This window comes from Aquarana catesbeiana, linkage group LG06 (genome assembly GCF_042186555.1).
Source record: "Aquarana catesbeiana isolate 2022-GZ linkage group LG06, ASM4218655v1, whole genome shotgun sequence".
Classification (NCBI taxonomy): Eukaryota; Metazoa; Chordata; class Amphibia; order Anura; family Ranidae; genus Aquarana; species Aquarana catesbeiana.
In genome coordinates this window covers 164,647,762-164,668,854 of record NC_133329.1, presented here as the reverse complement: position 1 = coordinate 164,668,854, position 21,093 = coordinate 164,647,762, and the positions used below count along the sequence as shown (strand labels likewise).

The 21,093-nt window shown below is 44.2% G+C and overlaps 1 protein-coding gene across 1 annotated transcript in view; it reads left to right on the top strand.

Annotated features, from left to right (window-relative positions):
• Positions 1–21,093, top strand: part of XYLT1 (xylosyltransferase 1) — a 656,093-nt gene that overhangs the window by 599,224 nt on the left and 35,776 nt on the right. Inside the window, exon 9 of the mRNA XM_073591126.1 lies at positions 2,645–2,840. Coding sequence (XP_073447227.1) covers positions 2,645–2,840 — 196 coding nt within the window. The remainder of the gene's footprint in view (positions 1–2,644; positions 2,841–21,093) is intronic.

Genomic DNA, 21,093 nt, shown 5'->3' with positions numbered 1-21,093 from the left:
CATATAATAGCACCTCTACAAAGAAAACAGTAGATGGAGGGCCAGACATACAATGTGTAAAAACTTAGCAGACCTAATAATTCCGAAACCGAAAGCTCAGAATACAGCTGAACAGCAAACATTTTGTATGAATTAAAGTTTTTGTTAACCCCAATTTTTTTTTTTTATTTCATGGTCCCTTAGAGCAGATTAAACAGCACAGTGCTTGTGCTGTGTTATCTGCCCCCCTCTAAACTGTAAAAAAACCCCGCCTGAACCTGCCACTTCCTGTATCCCCCTCTCTGAGCCCTGACCACCATGGTCAGAGTGCATCCCTCCATCATAAGCAGCCCTGCTCTCAGCTCTCCTCTCTCCCCGTACCCCTTCCTCTCTGCCTGTCATCTCTGTGTCTGTGTGTCTCCGTCCCTGCCCCCCCGCCTCCCGCCAATATTACTAAAATAAAAATTTCTAAATGGTCCCTGCCAGACCCTCTCTTATAGCCTAGCATAGCACACTGCATTAGTCTTTTATAAAAACGAGAGCTGTAAGTACTGATTGAGCGAGATCTTCAGGCCAGTCACGTGACTCTCGGTCGGGTTTCCAGGCCTTCAGCAGAAGAGGCTGAGCGGCCATGTGATCGCCCCGGGTGACGTCAGAGGGAGATCTCAGCCCCTCCTGCAAGAGCCATGCATCGGATGTATACAGTGGCCGGGAGTCATGTGACCAGCCTGAAGATCGTTCTAAATAGGTATTTACAATGCTCATTTTTATAAAAGACTAATGCAGTATGCTATGCCAGGCTCTAATAGTGTCAGGTACCGTTTCAGAGGCCAAGATGCTAAGGGAGGCTCTCCTTGCGGCTAAGCGCAGTATACCCCTGAAGGTGGAACAGGAGGTATAGGGCTCAAAGAAGCACGGGTTGCCAGCAGGTTGAGAAGGCTTGAGCTGATGATCACTTGGAGACTTTGCTTGAGAAGATGACAAGGAGTAATCTGGACACTAGTAAAAGCCTGGCTGAGGGTAGAACACAGGAGAGCAGATTGGAGGCTGTGGTGAGGCCAGCGGAGGGTCAATCACAGGTAAGGTATAATCCAAGCCGGGGGTCAAACACTGGTAATCAGGCAGGTGCAAGTATAGCAAGTCCAAGAGCCAAACTGGGGGTCAAACACTGGTAATCAGGCAGGTGCAAGTATAGCAAAGTCCGTGAGCCAAGCCATGGGTCAAACACTGGAAAGTAGATCAGAGCAGGTCAGGAGGCAAGCCGAAGTCACAACAGGAATCACTTGAAAGTATAACACAGGAACAGGGAAGAGCTGAAGACAATCCAGCAACTTGCGTCAGACAGAGGCAGCCTTTTATAGGCCAGCAGGGGGAACCATCTATCACATGACGCGCCTATGGCGTCCATTTCTTCTACCGGAAAGATTGCCAATACGGCTATTCTCTGGACACTCCATCCGCTCTATATGCCGGATGCTGGGATGCGTGGCTAGCCGAACTTATAAACGATTCACCTAAGGGTTGCCTCTCTCGACCCCAGTATATCGCTTTGGCCTATGCGCATCCGGGTCAGGCAGGGTAGGTGAATCTGTATATCTTCTTGTGGAGACTGTTGCTCATCAACACCTAGCTTTAACCGTCTAAGAACAGTACCCGTACCCACTACATTACAACTGCTCACCATCCCACCTTGCCTTTTCGTGTGGTCTTTTAATAACCTCTTTCAGAGTAACCAATGAAACTCTCTCGGATGAACCCCTCTTTTCAATTATGCCCCTGAAGAAGGACTGAAAAAATATTAAGCACCCCGAAACGCGTCAGGCTTGAAAAGAGTCTCTCTGTATACCTCATCATTGCTTACTGTTTGATGTAAACCATGCTAATTATGTACTATGTTTATGCTACCTAGGATATCCACATTGTTTTTAGCAAATGTATTTCTTTATTAAATAAAAATATCCTTTTATACTTTATAATAGTTTGCACTTCTCTACATTTCTACTTTTATGCAAGTGCCGGGAAAGTCCACTTAGGGGAACACGCTTTTTTCTGTTACTGCTTCATTGGATGTGGCACGGCTTTTCCCCCTTTCCTAGGAGAGTTGATCGCTTTTCTGTTATACGGCTATTCTCTGGACACTATTTCTCAGACAAATAGAGGGTCTGGCAGTGTTTGTGTTATATGTGTTTGTTCAAACACATGAATACCTTTCAAGTTACCAGCAACCAGAAGAAGCCAAAAACATCAGTTTTGGGTTGAAGTAGCATGTTAGAAATATGTAGCTTATAGAAGGTCTTTTGCCATCTCTTTTTGTCTGAGCTACTGGATTATCAGCCGAAATCCGAATAAAATATACAAACCTATAACTAAAGTATAATATGACAGCATGTCAAATAATGTTCAAAGTACCTTTATTGACCTAAAAAGGTGATACGAATTCTGAATCTTCTCTATTTATTAAATACAGAAATATAGATGCGTGTTATCCATTAATTATTATTGCATATAATCATTATTCTTAACTCTGGATTGTTTCATCTTTCTTCTTTTTAGACATTAAGCTGTAGCACTGCTGTCACTGCAGACCGTGAGGTCATATCTGTGCAGCAGTCTATCTTTTTTTTGTTTTCCACAATCTCAGTTTCTCTTCAATCTTGTTTTTCAGATACTATCCCATGGGCCACCCAGTTTCAGTCCATCTTTATTTCCTTGCTGATCGCTTCCAGGGTTTTCTTATTAAACATCATGCCACTAATCTTGCAGTCAGTAAGCTGGAGACATTGGAGACCTGGGTAATGCCAAAGAAGGTTTTTAAGATTGCCAATCCCACTAGTGATTTTGGCAGGCTGCAGTTTTCTGAGGTGAGTTAAATTGAGGTGAGAGAAAATATATGTTTAGCTTTTCAAACAAATGAATTGCACAAAAATGCCATACTCCAAAGCTTTAGCTAGCTAAGATTTTTATTGTATACAAACCTAAAGACAGCTCAACTAAAAGCCACTTGGAGCAGGAGTATTGTGGTGCAGTCCACTGACTGTTTCTGTCTAAAACAAGCTTCAATGCCAAGACATTTTGCCTGCTAGGGAATACAACACCTGGGCTCTGAGCTACTAATTTGTATTCCTCTAGTGCCAGCATTTTAAAATAAATCCCAATACATTCTGTTGCTAAGTTGTGTTTTTTTTTCTAAATCATCACACATGGAATAGATTTCACGAAAGCCCAGGATTCTTATTTACCCATTGTTCTATAATGGCTTATAAAGTGTTAAAGCTGTGTTATTTGACCAGTAATACACTGTAAATGCAAGTATACTGAGGTTCACGCTTTTACTTTGTAAGTCCTTTCTACTGCTGCTCAACAGCTTACAAAAACATTTGGTATTCAGTAAAGATTGGCACAACATTTTAAATATGGGGAACATTATCTGACAATTACACCCTTATAAATTGAGATTATGCATTTTGTTTCTTCCTCTTTTGTGTCTCTTGAAAAAACAATTACCTTTTAAAAATGTCATTGGATAATAAGATTTGAAGTTAGCATGGGGAAAATAAGGAATCTAATGGTTAACTGTCATTATTGAAGTTCAAGGGGTTTTTAGAAACATAATGCGGCAATGAGTAAAACAGGAAAAAGGGCAGCTGCCAAAATTATTGAAGTGTATAAACTTCATAGGTTACTTTCAGTGGTTTGTTGTCAACATTTCAGTGGAGCTCAGGTCATCTTTCTCAATGAGCTGAGCACCATCAAAATCCTGACAATAAAAGCACTGTTACTTTGATTACAAGACCAGCGAGTGCCTCTATATATGTTTTGATTTTTTGTGGGTGAGGACCCAGGCATTTACTTCACATATACAGTGAGGTGGATGCCCTTGGGATATTCTGGAACCTACCACAAATGGGGGTGGAACTACTAACCTGATGTTTTTATTTGGTGATCGATTTGGGATTGTGCTGCCAGATTGTGTATTCTTATACTTACTCATCAGACTGCTATCAAGTCAACATTAAATTGGCTCTAAAGCAAAACTTTTTTTTAAGTTTAGAATATGGAAGGAGGAAACAAGTTTTTATTGTTCTGTCTTTGCTGGGGAGATTCACCCTGTGTTTGTCATGGTGACCATAGTCCCTGGAGCAGGAAGTGATGAGAAATCCAAAATTTTAAAGTTGCTGCTAGAACAGAAGGTAAGGGGAAATCTTCCAAAAGGGGACACTTGTTCCATTGACAACTGTTTTAGTTGGGATTTCCTCTTTCTTTACTATTATTCTCACTTCCTGTGGTGTCCAGAAAAGTAAATCCAAGTAGGAACATAGCCAAAAAAAAAACTGACAGAGCTTTTATTCGATCTATACTTTAAAAAGACTTAGCTTTAAATACACATGCATTAAAGTGATAGTAAACCACAAAAGATAAAAAATCTTCTCCCTGCAATTTAAGAGTATAACATGCTAGTATGCAGCGCTGTCACAGCTCCACCGGGGCTTCCATCTTTACCTGATCTTCCTTTCAGTTTTATACAGTGGCCATTTGACTAGCCGAGCCGTGATGACGTCACATGCGCCCGGAAGTCTCGGTTGTGGCATGGCTCTCTCTGTGGACAACACTCTAAAGTAAATATCTCCTGAACAGTGCACATTTAGGAGATTTTTACTGTATCTACAGGTAAACCTTATTATAGGCTTACCTATAGGTACAAAACATTAAAAGGCCTTTACTACCACTCTTTCATGACTGCAGGTCATTCATGCGCAGATGCCCAAGTGAAATTTAATCATGTGAGTTAGCAACAACTCTATGACGAATTTGTATAACTATATTGAAATTACATAAGAGTTTTTTTTTGGTACAGTCTTTTAATAAAAAAACCTCTTTTTTTATTATAGGCCTACCAATGCACACTGCAGGCTTTCATTTTTGTCAATGGAGCCTTTAGCCAACGTATTATCACTGTGTCAGAGGTGACATAATCACATGATCAGGAAACACTCTGATTGGTTCCTAATTGTCAGTGGGGACCTTCATATCACTGAGAGTTGGGATTGAGAGCCAGCAGTCATGCGATGTGTATGCTGATAGTTCTCAAGGGGGAGAGTATATTAATGTATTTGCATTCAGGGATCTTAACCACTTAAGGACCAAGCCTCTTTCTGAGATTTGTTGTTTACAAGTTAAAAACATTTTTTTTGCTAGAAAATTACTTAGAACCCCCAAACATTATATATTTTTTCTAACACCCTAGAGAATAAAATGATCGGTTGTTGTAATACTTTCTGTCACAACAAATTTGCGCAGCGGTCTTGCAAGCGCACTTTTTTGGGAAAAAATACACTTTTTTAATTAAAAAATAAGACAACAGTAAAGTTAGCCCAATTTTTTTATATTGTGAGAGATAAGGTTACACCGAGTAAATTGATACACAACATGTCACACTTCAAAATTGTGCCCGCTCGTAGAATGGCGACAAACTTTTACCCTTAAAAATCTCCGTAGGCGACATTTAAAAAATTCTACAGGATGCATGCTTTGAATTACAGAGGAGGTCTAGGGTTAGAATTATTGCTCTCACTCTACCAATCGCAGTGATACCTCATGTGTGGTCTGAACACCGTTTTCATATGTGGTGCTACTCACGTATACCTTCGCTTTTGCATGCGAGCTCGTCGGGACGGGGCACGTTAACATTTTTTTTTTCTCTTATTTATTTTAACATTTATTTTTTATTTTTACACTGTTTTTTTAAAAAAAAATTGTGTCACTTTTATTTCTATTACAAGGAAAGTAAGAACTCAGATCTCATATTTACACTAAAATGCAATAAAAAAAAAATTCTCATTTAAAAAACAGAAAATTGTGTCATACTTACCGTAATTTTCCTTTCCTGGTGCCAATCCATGGCAGCACACCTGTGATAAAGCTCCGCCTCTACTCCGCCTTCAGGACTAGCGAATAGCATAAATTAAAGGGCATAGCCCCTCCCCCAACATTCTTGGTAATATAGAATACCGAGGGTGGGAGCTTATGCTACCATGGATTGGCACCAGGAAAGGAAAATTACGGTAAGTATGACACAATTTTCCGTTTTCCTGGTGCCTCTATGGCAGCATACCTGTGATAAATAACTAGCTCACACGGGTGGGTTTAATGCTTTAACGAAAAAATTTTAATCAGATACAGACATGGCAGCACAAAGTGCTCTTCTACCAAACTCTACAGTCGTAAGAGCTCAGGGATCAACACGATAATGTTTAAGGAACGTGTGTCGAGAAGACCAAGTGGCAGCCCTGCATACTGTTTCCAAAGAAACATTTGCCCTCTCTGCCGAAGAAGCTGACACCGCTCTTGTTGAATGAGCATTCACCTGAGTCGGAGGTTCCAAGTTCTTCACCCTGTATGCTTTCTGAATTAGCTTGACAACCCAGGATGCCAAGGTTCTGGTAGAAGCTTCCTTTCCTCTACTCATCATCCCATGGGGTAAGAATAATCTTTCAGAATTCCTGAAACTTGCTGTGGCTTCCAAGTAGGCCCTGAGGACTTTGGATATGTCTAACTCGTGACAGGAGTTTGATTCTGAGTCCATGAAAACTGGTAACGCCCATGGTTCTGACAAATTTGCCATTGAGGTGACCTTGGGTGTGAATCCTCTGAGAGGGTGAAGTTCTACCCTACCCCGATGCCCAGAGAGTGAAGTTCCGAAAGATGTAATAGCCAAAAGTTTTTTTTTAGTTAGGTTCCAAATTGAGACCTCTTCAACCGGCACAAACGGATGAGTGAATAGGACTTCCAATATTAGAGGGAGATCCCACTTTGGGAAGGAACGTCTGGATGGAGGACGCATCTTCAATACTCCCCTGAGGAACATGACCACTAGAGGGTTTTCTGCCCACCTGGTGTTAGTTTCTGCAGAAATTGCGGACACTTGTACCTTGAGGGAACTCTGGCTGAGCCCCAAATTGAGACCAGTTTGCAGAAAATTCAGAACATCAGCAGTGGACGGATAGATGGGATCAAATCCTTTTCCTGTGGCATAGGATAAGAACTCGTCCCAAATCCTTGCATATATTGTGTTGGTTGTAGGTTTTCTGGCTTTCAACAGGGTGGACATGACCTTTTGGGAACAGCCTAATGATTCAAACCTCCTCCTTTCAACTTTCATACAATAAGGTCCAGCTTCTGTGGGTCTGAATGGGCCAGCCTGCCCTGGGTCAACAACTGCGGGAAGGGAGGAATTCTGATCGGAGGATCCACACTGAGGTGCATGGCTAGTGGAAACCAAGGTCTCTTTGGCCAATAGGGTAGCACTGCTAGCACTTGGACTGCTTCAGTCAGGAGTCTGAGGAGAAACCTCGATATGAGTGGGCGAGGAGGAAAGGTGTAAGCTGTTTTGAAGGTCCAAGGACAAGATAGCGCATCTACCCCTTCCGCTTGTGGATGTGGGAGGCGGGAGTAGAATCTCCTGAGCTTGGAATTCTCCTGCGTAGCAAAGAGATCTACCTGTGGGGTCTGCCATAGATTGGAGATTTGGTTGAACACATGGGGTTGGAGAGACCACTCGTTGTTGTCCCCAAACCTCCTTGATAAGACATCTGCCTCCGTGTTCATCTTGCCTGGGAGATATATTGCCCTGAGGTCTACCAGGTTCTTCTCTGCCCAGAGCATTACAGGTTCCACTTCCCTCAAAAGTGTCTTGTTTTGGGTGCCCCCTTGCTTCTGAAGGTACGAGACTGCCGCCTTGTCCAAACGCAGAAGTACTCTCTGTCCCTTGACCTTAGATGCAAAAGAGGTTAAGGCTGGAAATGCTGCCCTCATTTCTAGGACGTTGGACACTATCCCTCTGGTGGGTAAGGACCATCTTCCCTGAATCCGGGATTCTCTGCAATGGGCACCCCACCCCTGGCCACTCCCATCGGAAGTAATTGTGGTCCATGAGTGGGAACCCAAATGATGGGGCCGAGAGAGATTCTCTGGATTCGTCCACCAGTGTAGACTCCTGCTCATTAGCGTTGTTAAACGGATTGTCTGGGAAAGATGTTGTTGTTTCCATTGTATTAGGAATCCCGTCTGGAAGTGTCTCAGGTGCCAGTGAGACCATGGAACTAGAGGTATGCACAAGAACATCGTGCCAATAAGACCCAGACAGTGTGAGGCTGATAGATGGGACCTCTGTATGGTCTTGGATACCTTCTGAATGATGCCCTCCATCTTCATTTGGGGTAAAGAGACTGTGCCTAGGTGCGTATCGAACATTGCTCCTAGGTAAATCATCTGTTGTGTTGGAACTAATTGGCTCTCGATGGTTCACCAACCACCCAAACAATGACTGAAGAAGAATCTCCCTGTGGGCTATAAGCTGGCTTGGGTTGTTTGACAGCAAGGGGATATCGTCCAGGTAGTGATAAATTCTTAATCCCCTCTCTCTCAGAGGGGCCAAGACAGAAATCAACACTTTTGTGAACACCCGAGGGGAGGTGCACAGCCCGAAGGGCAGAGCCTTAAATTGCAGGTGGACATGACCTACTGCGAACCTTAAGTATTTTTGGAAGAATGGTAGAATAGGGACGTGGAGGTAAGCATCCTGCAGGTCTATCGATATCAACCAATCTCCTGGTTGTATGGTTTGGATGATCGTCTGGAGTGACTCCATCTTGAAGCTTTCGAGATGGATGTATCGATTTAGCTTTTTGAGATCTATTACAGGTCTCCAGTCGCTTGTTTTTTTCTGCACCAGGAAAAGGGTGGAATAAAAACCTGTAAATCGCTCCGATGGGGGAACAGGTATTGCTGCCCTTTGACGCTGCAGAGACTCCAAAAATTGGTTTACCGGATCGTTGATAGGACCCATGGGTCTTGACACTGGGAGGCCCAGATGGGGAAAAAATGTTTTAACTGGGCTCCCACTGGGGGCGTCTCCGCCCCTTTGGCGTCAAAAAAGACTTTGTCCCCTCCTGGGGAGCTGTGAGGGATTTGTTCTTTCTGGCTTCCAAAAAAAGAAGTCTGGGTGCCTCTCCAAGATTTCCTGTTGCTTCTAAAGGGGCTAGACTGCCTGAAGTCTCTAGAATTTGATTGCCGGAACCGGGATAAATAGGCCTTTGTTCTCCGAACCTTCCTGTCCTGAGGAAGTAAACCAGATTTGCCCCGTTACTCTGGAAATTGCTTTGTCGAGTTTCTCGCCGAACAAAGATTTTCCATCAAAGGGGATCTTGCACCAATTCTGCTTTGATGCTAGATCGGCTGTCCAAGGTTTTAGCCATAAGGCCCGCCCCCCCTCCCCCCCCTCTCCCCCCTCTTTTAAATCTTTATTTATATATATCATATTTTATTGAAAAACCGCTCATAAAGAAGAACGTCTGGACAGTCAACATAAACATTGAAAACTTAGTGTCATCCAGAGACAACAAACTCCAAACAGACCCCCCCCTGTATGGGCTCCCTCCCCTCCCTTCCCACCCCCCCCTCGTGATTTATCTGCTCATAATATTGTATGCATCTTTTCTTTCAACACACTACTGTCCACCCTCATCATTGCCTATATTCTTCCCTCTCTATTTGCTCCCCTCCTCTTCTACCGATAATTTTGGACTCAGTCCACCTACCCCACACTTTCCTAAATTTTTTGGGGGCTCCTCTCGCCTCGTATGTCATTCTATACATAAGTACATCAGCATCTATTATTTTTATCCACATTCCCAAGGTGAGTTGTTCACCATGAATCCATCGTCGAGCGATCAGTTTTCTCACCCCAAAATAGAGAAGTCTAAGGAACAATTTAGTATTTTTATTCATCTCTTCCTGATCAAAAATCCCCAACAGACACCTCATAGGAGAGCATATGTTTGGGAGACCAAAGTGGTCAGATATGAACCCGGTCACCTGAGACCACAAAGGTCTTATCCTAGGGCAATCCCACACCATGTGAAGGAAAGTTCCCTCATTACTCCTACATTTATGACACTCTGGATTGTCCCTTCTATGCATTTTAAATAGTCTGGTTGGAGTGTAGTACAGCTGGTGTACATATCTAAGCTGTATCATTCTATCCGTGGAGGAAATCACCGATACTAAATATGTATCGAGTACCTCCTGCCACAATTCCTCAGTCAGTTCCGGAATGAAAGTCGTTCACCTACTTCTGGTCCTCGCAGTCAGGTCAGGGCCTCCCAATCTAATCTCCTTGTAGTATCTAGATATACGCCTAGTCGGTTCCGGGTCAATCAGGACCCTCTCCAAGGTTGTGTTTTGTACTTTCACCTCCCCCCTCCCAAACTGGGCTGTCGCTGCATGCTGCAGCTGAGTATATCTGAACTGCCAGGTCCTAGGTACACCAAACTGCTCCCTCAGTTGTGCAAAGAATGTTAGCCTGCCATCCTGGTATATGTGATGTAGATATTTAATCCCATATTTGGCCCATCCATGCCCATCCTCTATTTTGCAAAACTCTTTTAGGGATTTATTGTACCAGAGGGGACAATTAGGTGATAACCATAGCGGGTCATCCATTATTTTCTGCGTACAAAGATGGAACACCCTACCTGGTAGTGCCATAACAGATCCCATCTCTCTCCCTGGTATCTCTTTTCTAAACAGGATGTTCAGTAATGTTTCCTGGGACGTGGCAACAGCTGTCTCCAGTAAAGTAGTGGCATTAGGTATCTGGGGGAAACACCGCCAATGCAAGAATGTCATTTGGGATGCAAAGAAATAGGATCTCATGTCCGGCATAGCCAACCCCCCCCCCCTGAGTTATTGGTAGTTTCAGGATCGCTAGGGATAACCTGGGAGCCTTGGCTCCCCACAAGAAATCCACCACACTGGAATCTATGCGTTTAAACAGTTTCACCGAGACATATACAGGCGAGTTCGATAGAACGTACAGCAGCTTTGGAAGGACAATCATTTTAAAAAAGTTTATACGACCCATCACTGTCAATGGCATATTCCTCCACCGCTGCACCTTCTCACGAAGAGCCTCCACTACTGGTCTCAGATTAAGGTCCAGATACCCCGAAATGGGAAGTTGAATTACAACTCCCAGATACTTAAAGGATTGGGACAGTTGAATGGGGGATTCCGCCGGGACCGCCACTGTGTCATCTATAGCAAACAAGGATGATTTGCTCCAATTGATACGGAACCCAGAGTAATCTCCGAACTCCTGTATCAACCGGAAGGCCATAGATAACGAAGCACCCGGATCCTGCAGATACAAAAGCATGTCATCCGCATAAAGGGAGACTCGTTCCTCAATCCCCCCCACCCGAAGTCCCTTCAGATGAGGATCATCCCTTATCTTTGCCGCAAGTGGCTCTATGGCCAAGGCGAAAAGAAGGGGGGATAGCGGGCACCCCTGTCTGGTCCCCCGGAGGACAGAGAAGGGCTCAGATATAATTTAATTTACCCTCACCCTGATCAATGGGTCAGTGTATAACAGCTTCACCCAGGATATAAATATAGGCCCGAATCCCAATATCTCCAGGAGACCAAACAGATAGGCCCACTCCACCGAATCAAAGGCCTTCTTGGTGTCCAAAGAGGCCACCACTCTCTCCCCGGAATTGTCATGGTCCGTCTGTAGGTTAATAAATAACCTTCTAACATTCATTTGTGCACAGCACCCTTGTATAAAGCCCATCTGATCCGGGTTGACTAGTTTTAAGATTACCAATTGCAATCTCCCCGCCAATACTTTCGCTAGTATTTTGGTGTCGACATTCATCAATGAAATGGGCCTATAGGATTCACATTCTTTAAGGTCTTTTCCCCCTTTATGTATCAGAACCACCAAGGCCTCTCTCATAGAAGGAGGAAGTTTCCCCTCCCGCCGCGCAGCCAGGAACACTCGCAATAGTCGGGGCGCCAGTCCACCCCTAAAGGTATTATAGCACTCCGAGGGTATACCATCTAGGCCCGGAGATTTCCTAGGGGCAAAAGAAGCTATCGCCCCCGCAACCTCCTCCACAGTTATGTCAGCTTCCAATTCTTCACGGTCTAGATTTGTTAACTTAGGAAGATCAATATCACTCAGATAATTTTCTAGAGTGTTACCACCCGGTGGGATGCATGGCTTGTAAAGTTCTTTGTAAAACTGGACAAAGACCTGTAGCACACCCTCGGAATCACTCACCTCTACCCCACCCTGGCCATAGATACTCGATATACATATGGGTGTGTATTCTGGTCGTGCCAGAAATGCCAACAGTCTACTATTTTTGTCTCCAAATTCAAATATGCGTCTTCCAGGAGATCACTCTAAGGCTCACAGCCATATTGGATAAAGCTAGAACCTCCCCCCCTCCCCCTCCTCCTCACTCCCAACGTTCAGGTAGAGTATCTTCCAGGGCTCCAGCACCCCCCCTCCCTGTCCTGGTGAGCAGCAACATATAAGGCAGACAGCATGTATCAAAAATGAGCTTGAAATCATGAGCATACACAAAGCATAATGATAATTTTCCCTGATACTTCCCCCTCCCCCCCCCTTGTCCCCCTCCCCCCACCCTGTACCCGCCCCCAACTTGCAAGGCACTTCATTCTCAAAACCTTTAACCCAAAAGAGGTTATAACGGATGTGCGATTTCAAAAAATCACACAGGCTCCAGCACTGTGAGGAGTGAGTTCAGTTGTGAGAGGAAAAAAAAAACCCCACACAAAAAAAACCCCTACAACACAAAAATAAAAAATTTATATGTGTTCAGGGAGAAGAGGAATACTTCTTGTTCCACTCCTCAAGTTTCAAGTGAAAATAGGAAAAACAACAAAAAAAAACTTTGTTTCCGAAAGGAGAAAAAAACCCTGCAGATTCTTTCGGTGTTAAAAGTATAATTGAGCATTTGAAAGCAGCAAGCATAGATCTTCTGTAGTCCTCCGGACTGCCAGGTGCATAAGGCCACATCTGAGGGCCCCAGTCAGTGCCTCCTGACACCTTGTAAAGAGAGTTTGGGGGAAAAAAGGGGCGGTAAAAGAGCAGCTCAGCGTCCGCCATATTTCCTTCTCCTAACATCCCTTATCCCCCAACATCTTCATCTGTATGTAGTAGTTTAAGGTGATCTTGGAGAGCCCCCTCTTCTCGGTTGTCCCCTCGCATCCAGCCAATCAGAAGCCTCCGTGGGGGTAGTAAAAAAATGTGTTTTGCCATTATCCACAATACGTAATTTTGCTGGGTATAGCATACTGTACATCAGGTTCAGTTCTCTAAGCCGTTTCTTTATCGGATAGAAAGAAGCCCTCTGTTTTTGCGTGGTGGCAGAGAAATCAGGATAGATAGATATCCGATAATTATGACACTTTAGCTCAGGACCTGTCCTGGCTCCTTTTAGGATATTGTCTCTGTCCCTGAAGTGCAGAATCTTTGCTATCATGGGTCTGGGGATTGCTCCCTTTGGTGGGGGTTTACCTGGTACACGGTGCGCCCTCTCTATGGCAAACATAGCAGTGAAAGTTCCAGGGGCCATATTCTCTTTCAGCCAGTCCTCCAAGAATTCCTCAGGATGACTACCTTCCACTCCTTCAGGGAACCCCACCAGCCTTATGTTATTTCTTCTCATGCAGTCCTCCATGTCGGCCATTTTAAGAGTGTGCTCAGAGAGGGTCTTTTTAATGACTTGGTTATCAGTGGTCATAGGTCTAACAGTGTCCTCCAGAGCAGCAATGCGATAATCAGTAGCCTGGGCTTTTTCTCTAAGCTTCTGCATATCGTGTTTCATAAAGGAGAATTCCATTTGCAGTTCTCCAAAGTGATCTAGCAGCTTAGCTTGACACCCCTGTATGGCAGCCATTATTTGCTGAAGGGACGGTTCTCCCTCCTCCTCCAGGGCCCTGTCTGCATCATGTAGGAGCACCTCGTCCCTGTCCAGTGATCTCCCCCTGCGCATAGTGCGGTCCCTCTGTGTTCTGGGACTCATCCGACCAGAGAAAGCAGGCTGTGGTCTTTCTGTGTCCTCATGCTGCTGCTGGAGCGGCGGCCATTCCTCATCCTCCTCTCTGCCCGGAGCCGCGGCGCCATCTTGAGAGCCCCAGGCATAACGGGCCAGTCTCTCCCCCGGTGTTTTTGGCCACGGAGGCCCGTATTTCACCATCCCCTGAGGCTCTCCGGAGGGTCCGCCACTCATACCCCAGCAGTCCAGGGCAAAACACCGGCTTTTTGCTCACAGGATTAGGTCAGGATGTGGAATCTGCAGGGAGAGCTCCTCAAGACGTCCTCACATGCTGCGCGCCGGCTCCGCCCCTTCCTTTTTTCAACATTACATTTTTTGCCAGACGCACTACAGCCGCATCAACCACAGGCATTGAACTTAAGGACTGAGTATCCGAATCTGCCAGTGGATACAGTTGCGAGAGAAAACTTTTTATCAGTTTTGTTCCACTCATCCTCTATGATCTCCCTGATTTCCCCCATTAATGGGAAGAAGATTTGCTTTCTCTTGAGGAATGGAAAATAGGTTTTTGATTTTGATTTTTGAGAAGGCTCTTCCGGGTCTTCCCAGGCAATGGTGCTCCACACCGCTTAGACAAAGGGTTGAACCAGGAAGAAATTGAAACCAGATGGTTCAGTATCATCTGAGGACTCCTCGGATGAATCTACAGGTGGAATCTGTTTAGCTGTTTTTCCTGATGGAGGCAAAGTACTAACAGCTGATGGACCCAGAATGTCGGGGTCTGAATCCAATACTTGCGCAGCTTGAGAAACCGGGTGAGCAGGGATCATAGCCGTCAATTCAGAAAGAGAGTCTTTCATGGTTTGTTTAAGTAGGTCAACCACCTGTTAGCCTTCTAATTCCTGGTTATCTGGGTAGTCCTTGAGACAGTCTCTACAGACAAGCTTATCAGGGAGTGGAACCGCGCCACAGGCCCAGCATTTTTTCCTTGAGGCCCGTGGTGGAGGCGAAGGCGAATGACGACGTCTATGAGATCCTGATCTTCTAGAAGATTTATGGTGAGAAGAGCGTGACCTCCGCTCAGGACTATCGTCATTGTCATGGCACCTTGAGGACTTTCCAGACCGCTTTGCGGGAACAGGGCTGAAACAAAGTTTGTTTGTCAGTGGCGCACTGTTTTATTTTTTTTTTTTAAATACTCATGTACAGGTGGTCCACATACCTATTAGACATAAGGGGATCTTGACTATGAGACGAAAGAAAGGCGAAGTATGAAAACAAAAAGAAATATAGCCTATTTGTAAAACAATATAACCGAAGTTACTGGAATAGGAGTACGAATAAAGTATAAGACATACCTGTAAAACTGAAGTAATTTGGACTGCAGGGCATACACTTGCTATGCAGAGCAGCCCTGAGCCCAATTTGGAGCCAAAATTTAAAGTAAAAAGGGGAGGGGAGGTTAATTGAACGGACTTTCCCTATTACTGGCAAAAATACATGATCTAAGCTCTTTTCCCTATACCAAGATGGCCTCACCGCCCAATGCGCATGTGCCCGTGCATGTGCACTAGCGGTTGGAAGAGGCAATTGCGGATACAGTCTCCAGCTGTATCCAGAGTGGCCGCGCAGGCGCACGGAGCTGTCACTTACAATACAAGGAGGAAGACACCGCCTCCCCTCCGCCGCTCAGCTCTGCCAGTCTCTCCCTCTCCCCCCCCCAGCACGGTGAAACCGGAGAGACGGAAAAACACCGAACCGAGCCCACGGTAAGAAAGGGTAAACACAAAGCTAGATAAATATGTGGAAAAAAAAAAGGCAAATAAAAACGCCCGTTCTGCACATGCACAGACCGGGAATAAAATGTCTTAAAGGGGACAAAATTTTTTTTTTTTTGTAACTTGTAAATGTAATCACTGGGGTTTAAAAATATCACAGTCATGGAAAACCTGACCTGACCAAGAAGGAAGAGAAGCTGATCCTCCTGCCATCATCACCAGCATTCATTTTTCTGGAAATTCAGCAGACTGCGTTCCTATGAGGAAACTCTGCAAGACCCCAAAAGATCCTCAGAAGGGGTTCCCAGTGTTATCAGCGCTAATAGCGGCCCAAGAACAGGGACTGCGCACGGAAGAGGCTTAACCCGGCGGACGCTGCCGACTGCAGAGTTATGGACATACTGCTACTCTTTACCAGTCAAGAGGTATGAGGAAAAAAAGGAGAATGTTGGGGGAGGGGCTATGCCCTTTAATTTATGCTATTCACTAGTCCTGAAGGTGGAGTAGAGGCGGAGCTCTATCACAGGTATTCTGCCATGGAGGCACCAGGAAAAATCATTTTAAAAATTGGCCCTTTAAGAGCTATGGGCCGAAGTGACGTTTTAACTTCGCTTCCGCCCTGCATTGTTATGGAGACGGGTGGGGGCCATCTTCCCATCACTCGTCTCCATGTCCAGCAAGGGTGAAGATCCGATCTCCTCCACTGCTAAAGACGGATCAGGTAAGCGGCGGGGGGCACTTAAGCACGGCGGGAGGAGGGGGCCCATCTCCCGCTACCGATAAAAGTGATCTTGCGGCGAATCCGCCGCAGAGACCACTTTTATCTGAAACCAGACCACTCACTGAAGAAGCTGCCATAATGATGGTGGGCGGTCCAGAAGTCGTTAAGATACAGATTGTGAGCAGGAAGTGGTTGAAGAAAAACAAGAAAAAAAAAAAAAAGAAAAACAAAGGCTGAAATAACATGTTTGGCTATTGCTAATATAATTGCAATTAACAATTTAACAATTATCATTGTTATAATTATATATATTATAATAATTATATAGTTATAATTAAAAATTGTCATACAATTTTACCAGGTAAAATATTATTAAAAAACAAAACAAAAAGAAAACTTTCATCCTGCACTCATAATTCTTGATCTGGGATAAATATAGGTATAGTGCCAAATGTGATGGCATATAAACTGTACATATGCTAAGGAAAAGCCAACACACAGACAAGCTAATCAAGAAAATTGTTTTTTTCTTAAATTAATATAGTGGACAGGTATCTAATCCAGTGGCATACCTTGCACATCTGGCACCCAGGGCTGATCATTTTTTCTGCAGAAATAAAGCAGCATGCCATATTGTGGGTGTGATCAAACTGCTCTAACAGTGGGAGGGGCTTAAAAGGGCATAGTTAAATAAAACCCTCCTATACTCTGCAAACATATACAACAATCCTTTTACCCAGAAAATATACTTTAATGACTGTGCAAAAGCAAAAGTGTAACAGACACATAAAACTTTAACACACTCATTTTAAGGCTCCATGCACACAAGACACTCAAAAACTGTGGAAAAAACGCTGGATAAAAAAAGCTAATATTGTGTTTAGAAGCATTTTCAAAAGTGTTTAGGAGTGGTAGCGTTTCCAGATTTCGATAAGTTACCCCCCGCACCCCACAACCACCAGGCCAGGGTTGTGGGGAAGAGGCCATTTTCCCCATCAACATGAGGAGAAGGGCCTTTGGGGGAGGCCAAGCCCCCCTGCCCCAAAGCACCCCCCCATGTTGAGGGCATGTGGACTGGTATGGTTCAGGGCGGTGCTCACTTGTCCCCCCATCCTTTCTTGGCCTGCTAGGTTGCATGCTCTGCTAAGGGTCTGCTATGGATTTTGGGGGGGATCCCACGCCATTTAAAAAAAAAAATAGGTAGGGTTCCCCTTAAAATTTATACCAGACCTAAAAGGGCCTGGAATGGATTTGGGGAGGACTACACACCATTTCTATTTATTATTGGCTAGGGTGCCTCTTAAAATTCCTAGCAGACCCCAAAGGGCCTTGTATGGATTGGGGGAATCCCCGTGCTGTTTTTTTCTCAATTTTTGTTGCTGGCAATTGTGTTTACATTTAGCTGTCAGCAGGGTACCTGCAGCTATACACTGGTTTTTAGGGATGCTGAAAGACAGCTGGCTAGAAAGAAACACAGAAAACAGGTGCTTAGTAGTGGTTAAGTGTTTAGGAGCTTCTTGGAGCTGTCAGCTTTTTTTCAGCTGGCAAATCACTCCCAAAATTGGAAAAATGTTATTTTTTTTTTCTGCTCCTAAAAGCTGAAGCTGGAAAATCGCTTCTAGCTTACAATAGTGTGCATAGAAAAACACCATTTGCTTATACGGGCAGAAAGAACAAAAAACACTCAAAGTGGTTGTACACCTCAGTCGTGGAATCTGAGTAAAGCACATATATTTGTAGTGTTTATTTATCTCTCTCCAAGCTCTAAATGTAATTTCTCTCTGATGCTTCGTTTCTTTGTTATCAGCATGAGTCACTTCTGAGAAGTTTTACCGACACATGAGATAAAATTTGTGTCATGGAGGGAGCTTAGAACGGAGCATGTCCATTTAGAGCACAGTTCTGCTGTGTGTGAAGGGGGAAGTGTGCCTTTTCTCCAATCAGCTATTACAAGCTGTAACTGTAGTCTATCTGCCCCCTCCTATGTGCTCCTGACAGATGAAGAAAGATTTTTAACATGATCTGTCCTTTTGAATGGGTGTAGAGAGAAGAGGACTCCAGATAAACAAGTCAAACCTACACTATATTACCAAAAAGTATTGGAACGCCTGCCTTTACACACACATGAACTTTAAAGTGGATGTAAACCCAATGTCATCCTTTCTAAACTACTGCCATAGGGGTTATCTATAAGGATATACATGCCTCCTGCATGTATCCTTACCTGTCAAATGTCTCCCCTCTCTCTGTTATTAGACCCCAAAAAACTGCATATTCTGTGGGTGGGTCTGTTGTCTGGAGCTCGGTGGGTGGAGTCGTGATGTCAGTAGACTCCCCGCCCACCTCTACACTCCCCTTGTCTATATGCATTTTCTCTGTGTATTTCTAACACTGAACTTCTGCTGAACTACAGCTATGATCTTTAACATCCAGTGAAAAGACAGGAAAGTAACCACATGACTTCAGCATGCCAAATCATGGTGAGGTGTGGAACCGCCAATCCTTGCAGAGCTGCTGAAGAAAGGAGTGGGGGAGGGAATTTAATAATACTGCATGTCTCTTAGGCTAATGCACGAGATGTAAATCACCTGCCACTCACAGCAAGGGGGAGTATTTGACAAAGTTTTTCTCAGTTTGTCAAGAATTGTCTCACTGAACAATAAAAGGGGATTGCTCAGAGATGGATTAACTCTGTGTGGCAAGACTGGGCTCAAATGATAGCAAATCTTATACTCTACAGTATGATAAAAAAAAAATGTAAAAAATTTGGGTTTACATCCACTTTAATGGCATCCCAGTCTTAGTCCGTAGGGTTCAATATTGAGTTGGCCCACCATTTGCAGCTATAACAGCTTCAACTCTTCTGGGAAGGCTGTCCACAAGGTTTAGGAGTGTGTCTATTGGAATGTTTGACTATTCTTCCAGAAGCGCATTTGTGAGGTCAGGAACTTATGTTGGAGAGAAGGCCTGGCTTGCATTCTCTGCTCTAATTCATCCTGCGGAGGATTCGCCGCAAGATCGCATTTTATGGGTGGCAGGAGAGGTGCCCACCGCGTCCCGGTGGTCTCCACCGCTTACCGAAACTGTTGGAAGTGGCGAAAAGGATCCGGTCCTGTGGCCTGATGGGCAGGAAGTCGAGTGAGGGCATGATGGCCCCCACTCGATTCTATGCCTTTGGAGGACCGGAGCGCCGTCAAACATCACTTCTACCCAATGGCCTTAAAGCGACTTTTAAGTGTAAATGCGAGATCTGAGGTCCTGTCATGCTTTTTTCTGTTACAAGGGATGTTTACATTCCTTGTAATAGGAATAAAAGTGATAATATTTTTTTTTTTTAAGGGACAGTGTAAATATAAAAAGTAAAATAAATAGGAAAAAAAACAACAATTTAAAGCAACCCGTCCCTCCGTGCTAGCGAGCAGTAGCATACGTAAGTCGCACCCACATAAGTAAACTGTGTTCAAACCACACATGTGAGGTATTGCCACAATCGTTAGATCGAGAAAATAAATCTAGCCCAAGAACTCCTCTGTAACTCGAAACGGGTAACCTGTAGAAATTGTTAAACGTCGCCAATGGAGATTTTTAAGTGCCAAAGTTTGTTGCTATTCCACGAGCGAGCGCATGAAGCATGACATGTTGGGTATCAATTTACTCGGCGTAACATTATCTTTCACAGTATGGCTAACTTTACTGTTTTCTTATTTTTTAATTCAAAAAAGTGTAATTTTTCAAAAACAAAATTGCAATTGTAAGACTGCTGCACAAATACGGTGTGACAAAGTATTGCAACAATCTCCATTTTATTCTTTTGGGTGTCTGAAAAATAAAAATATATAATGTTTGGGGGTTCTAAGTAATTTTCTAGCAAAAAAAAAAATGATTTTAAAATTAAACAACAACTGTGAAAAATAGGCTTGGTCCTTAAGGGGTTAGATTCAGGAGTTCAGTATATAAGTTACTTAGAGTGCAGTGGTTAGGTGTATGAATTGTAAACCTAAGGGAAATAAATTTATCAGAACTGGAGCAGCCAAAATCTGGAGCAGCTATGCATGGAAGCAAATTGGTTTCTATCTTCAGCTTTTTCAGTTAAGTTTTGAAAATGAAAATTGGAATCTGGCTGGTTGCCATGCACACCTGCTCCAAATTCTGTCTAGTGTCTATAGTACAGGTCAAGGGTATATAATGCACATGCCACTTTACTGAGTATAAATAAAATCTCCTCTTCCCAATACAAATCACCCCCCACTCTAAGCCAGACAGTAAAGATCCCCCCAACACAGACTCCTCAGCAGAGAAGGAACTCTCCCTCAGTACATACTCCCTCCCAGCACTGACTTAACCCCTTCACCTTTCCAGCACAGACTCCTCTCCTAAATACTGCTTCCCAGCCCATCTCCCTAGTACTGACACCCTTCCCCCCAGTACAGACCCCTTCAGCACAGAACTCTTGCTCCAGTAAAGAAACCCCTATTCCCTCTCCCTGGTATAAACCACCCTCAGTAATAGAACCCCCCCTTCCCCCACTACAGAACCCTCTTCACCTCATCACATGATGGATTACTCCCCTTGCCGAGTACAGACCTCTCAGTATAGACATTTCCCCCAGTACAGACCCTTCAGTAGTAGAACCCCCCCATCTAACAATCAATTCTTCCACAAACAGAAACGCTCAGAACAGAGACTTATATTTCCCCTCTCCCAAGTGCAGAGCCCTTACAGAACAGACCCCCACAAAATCACC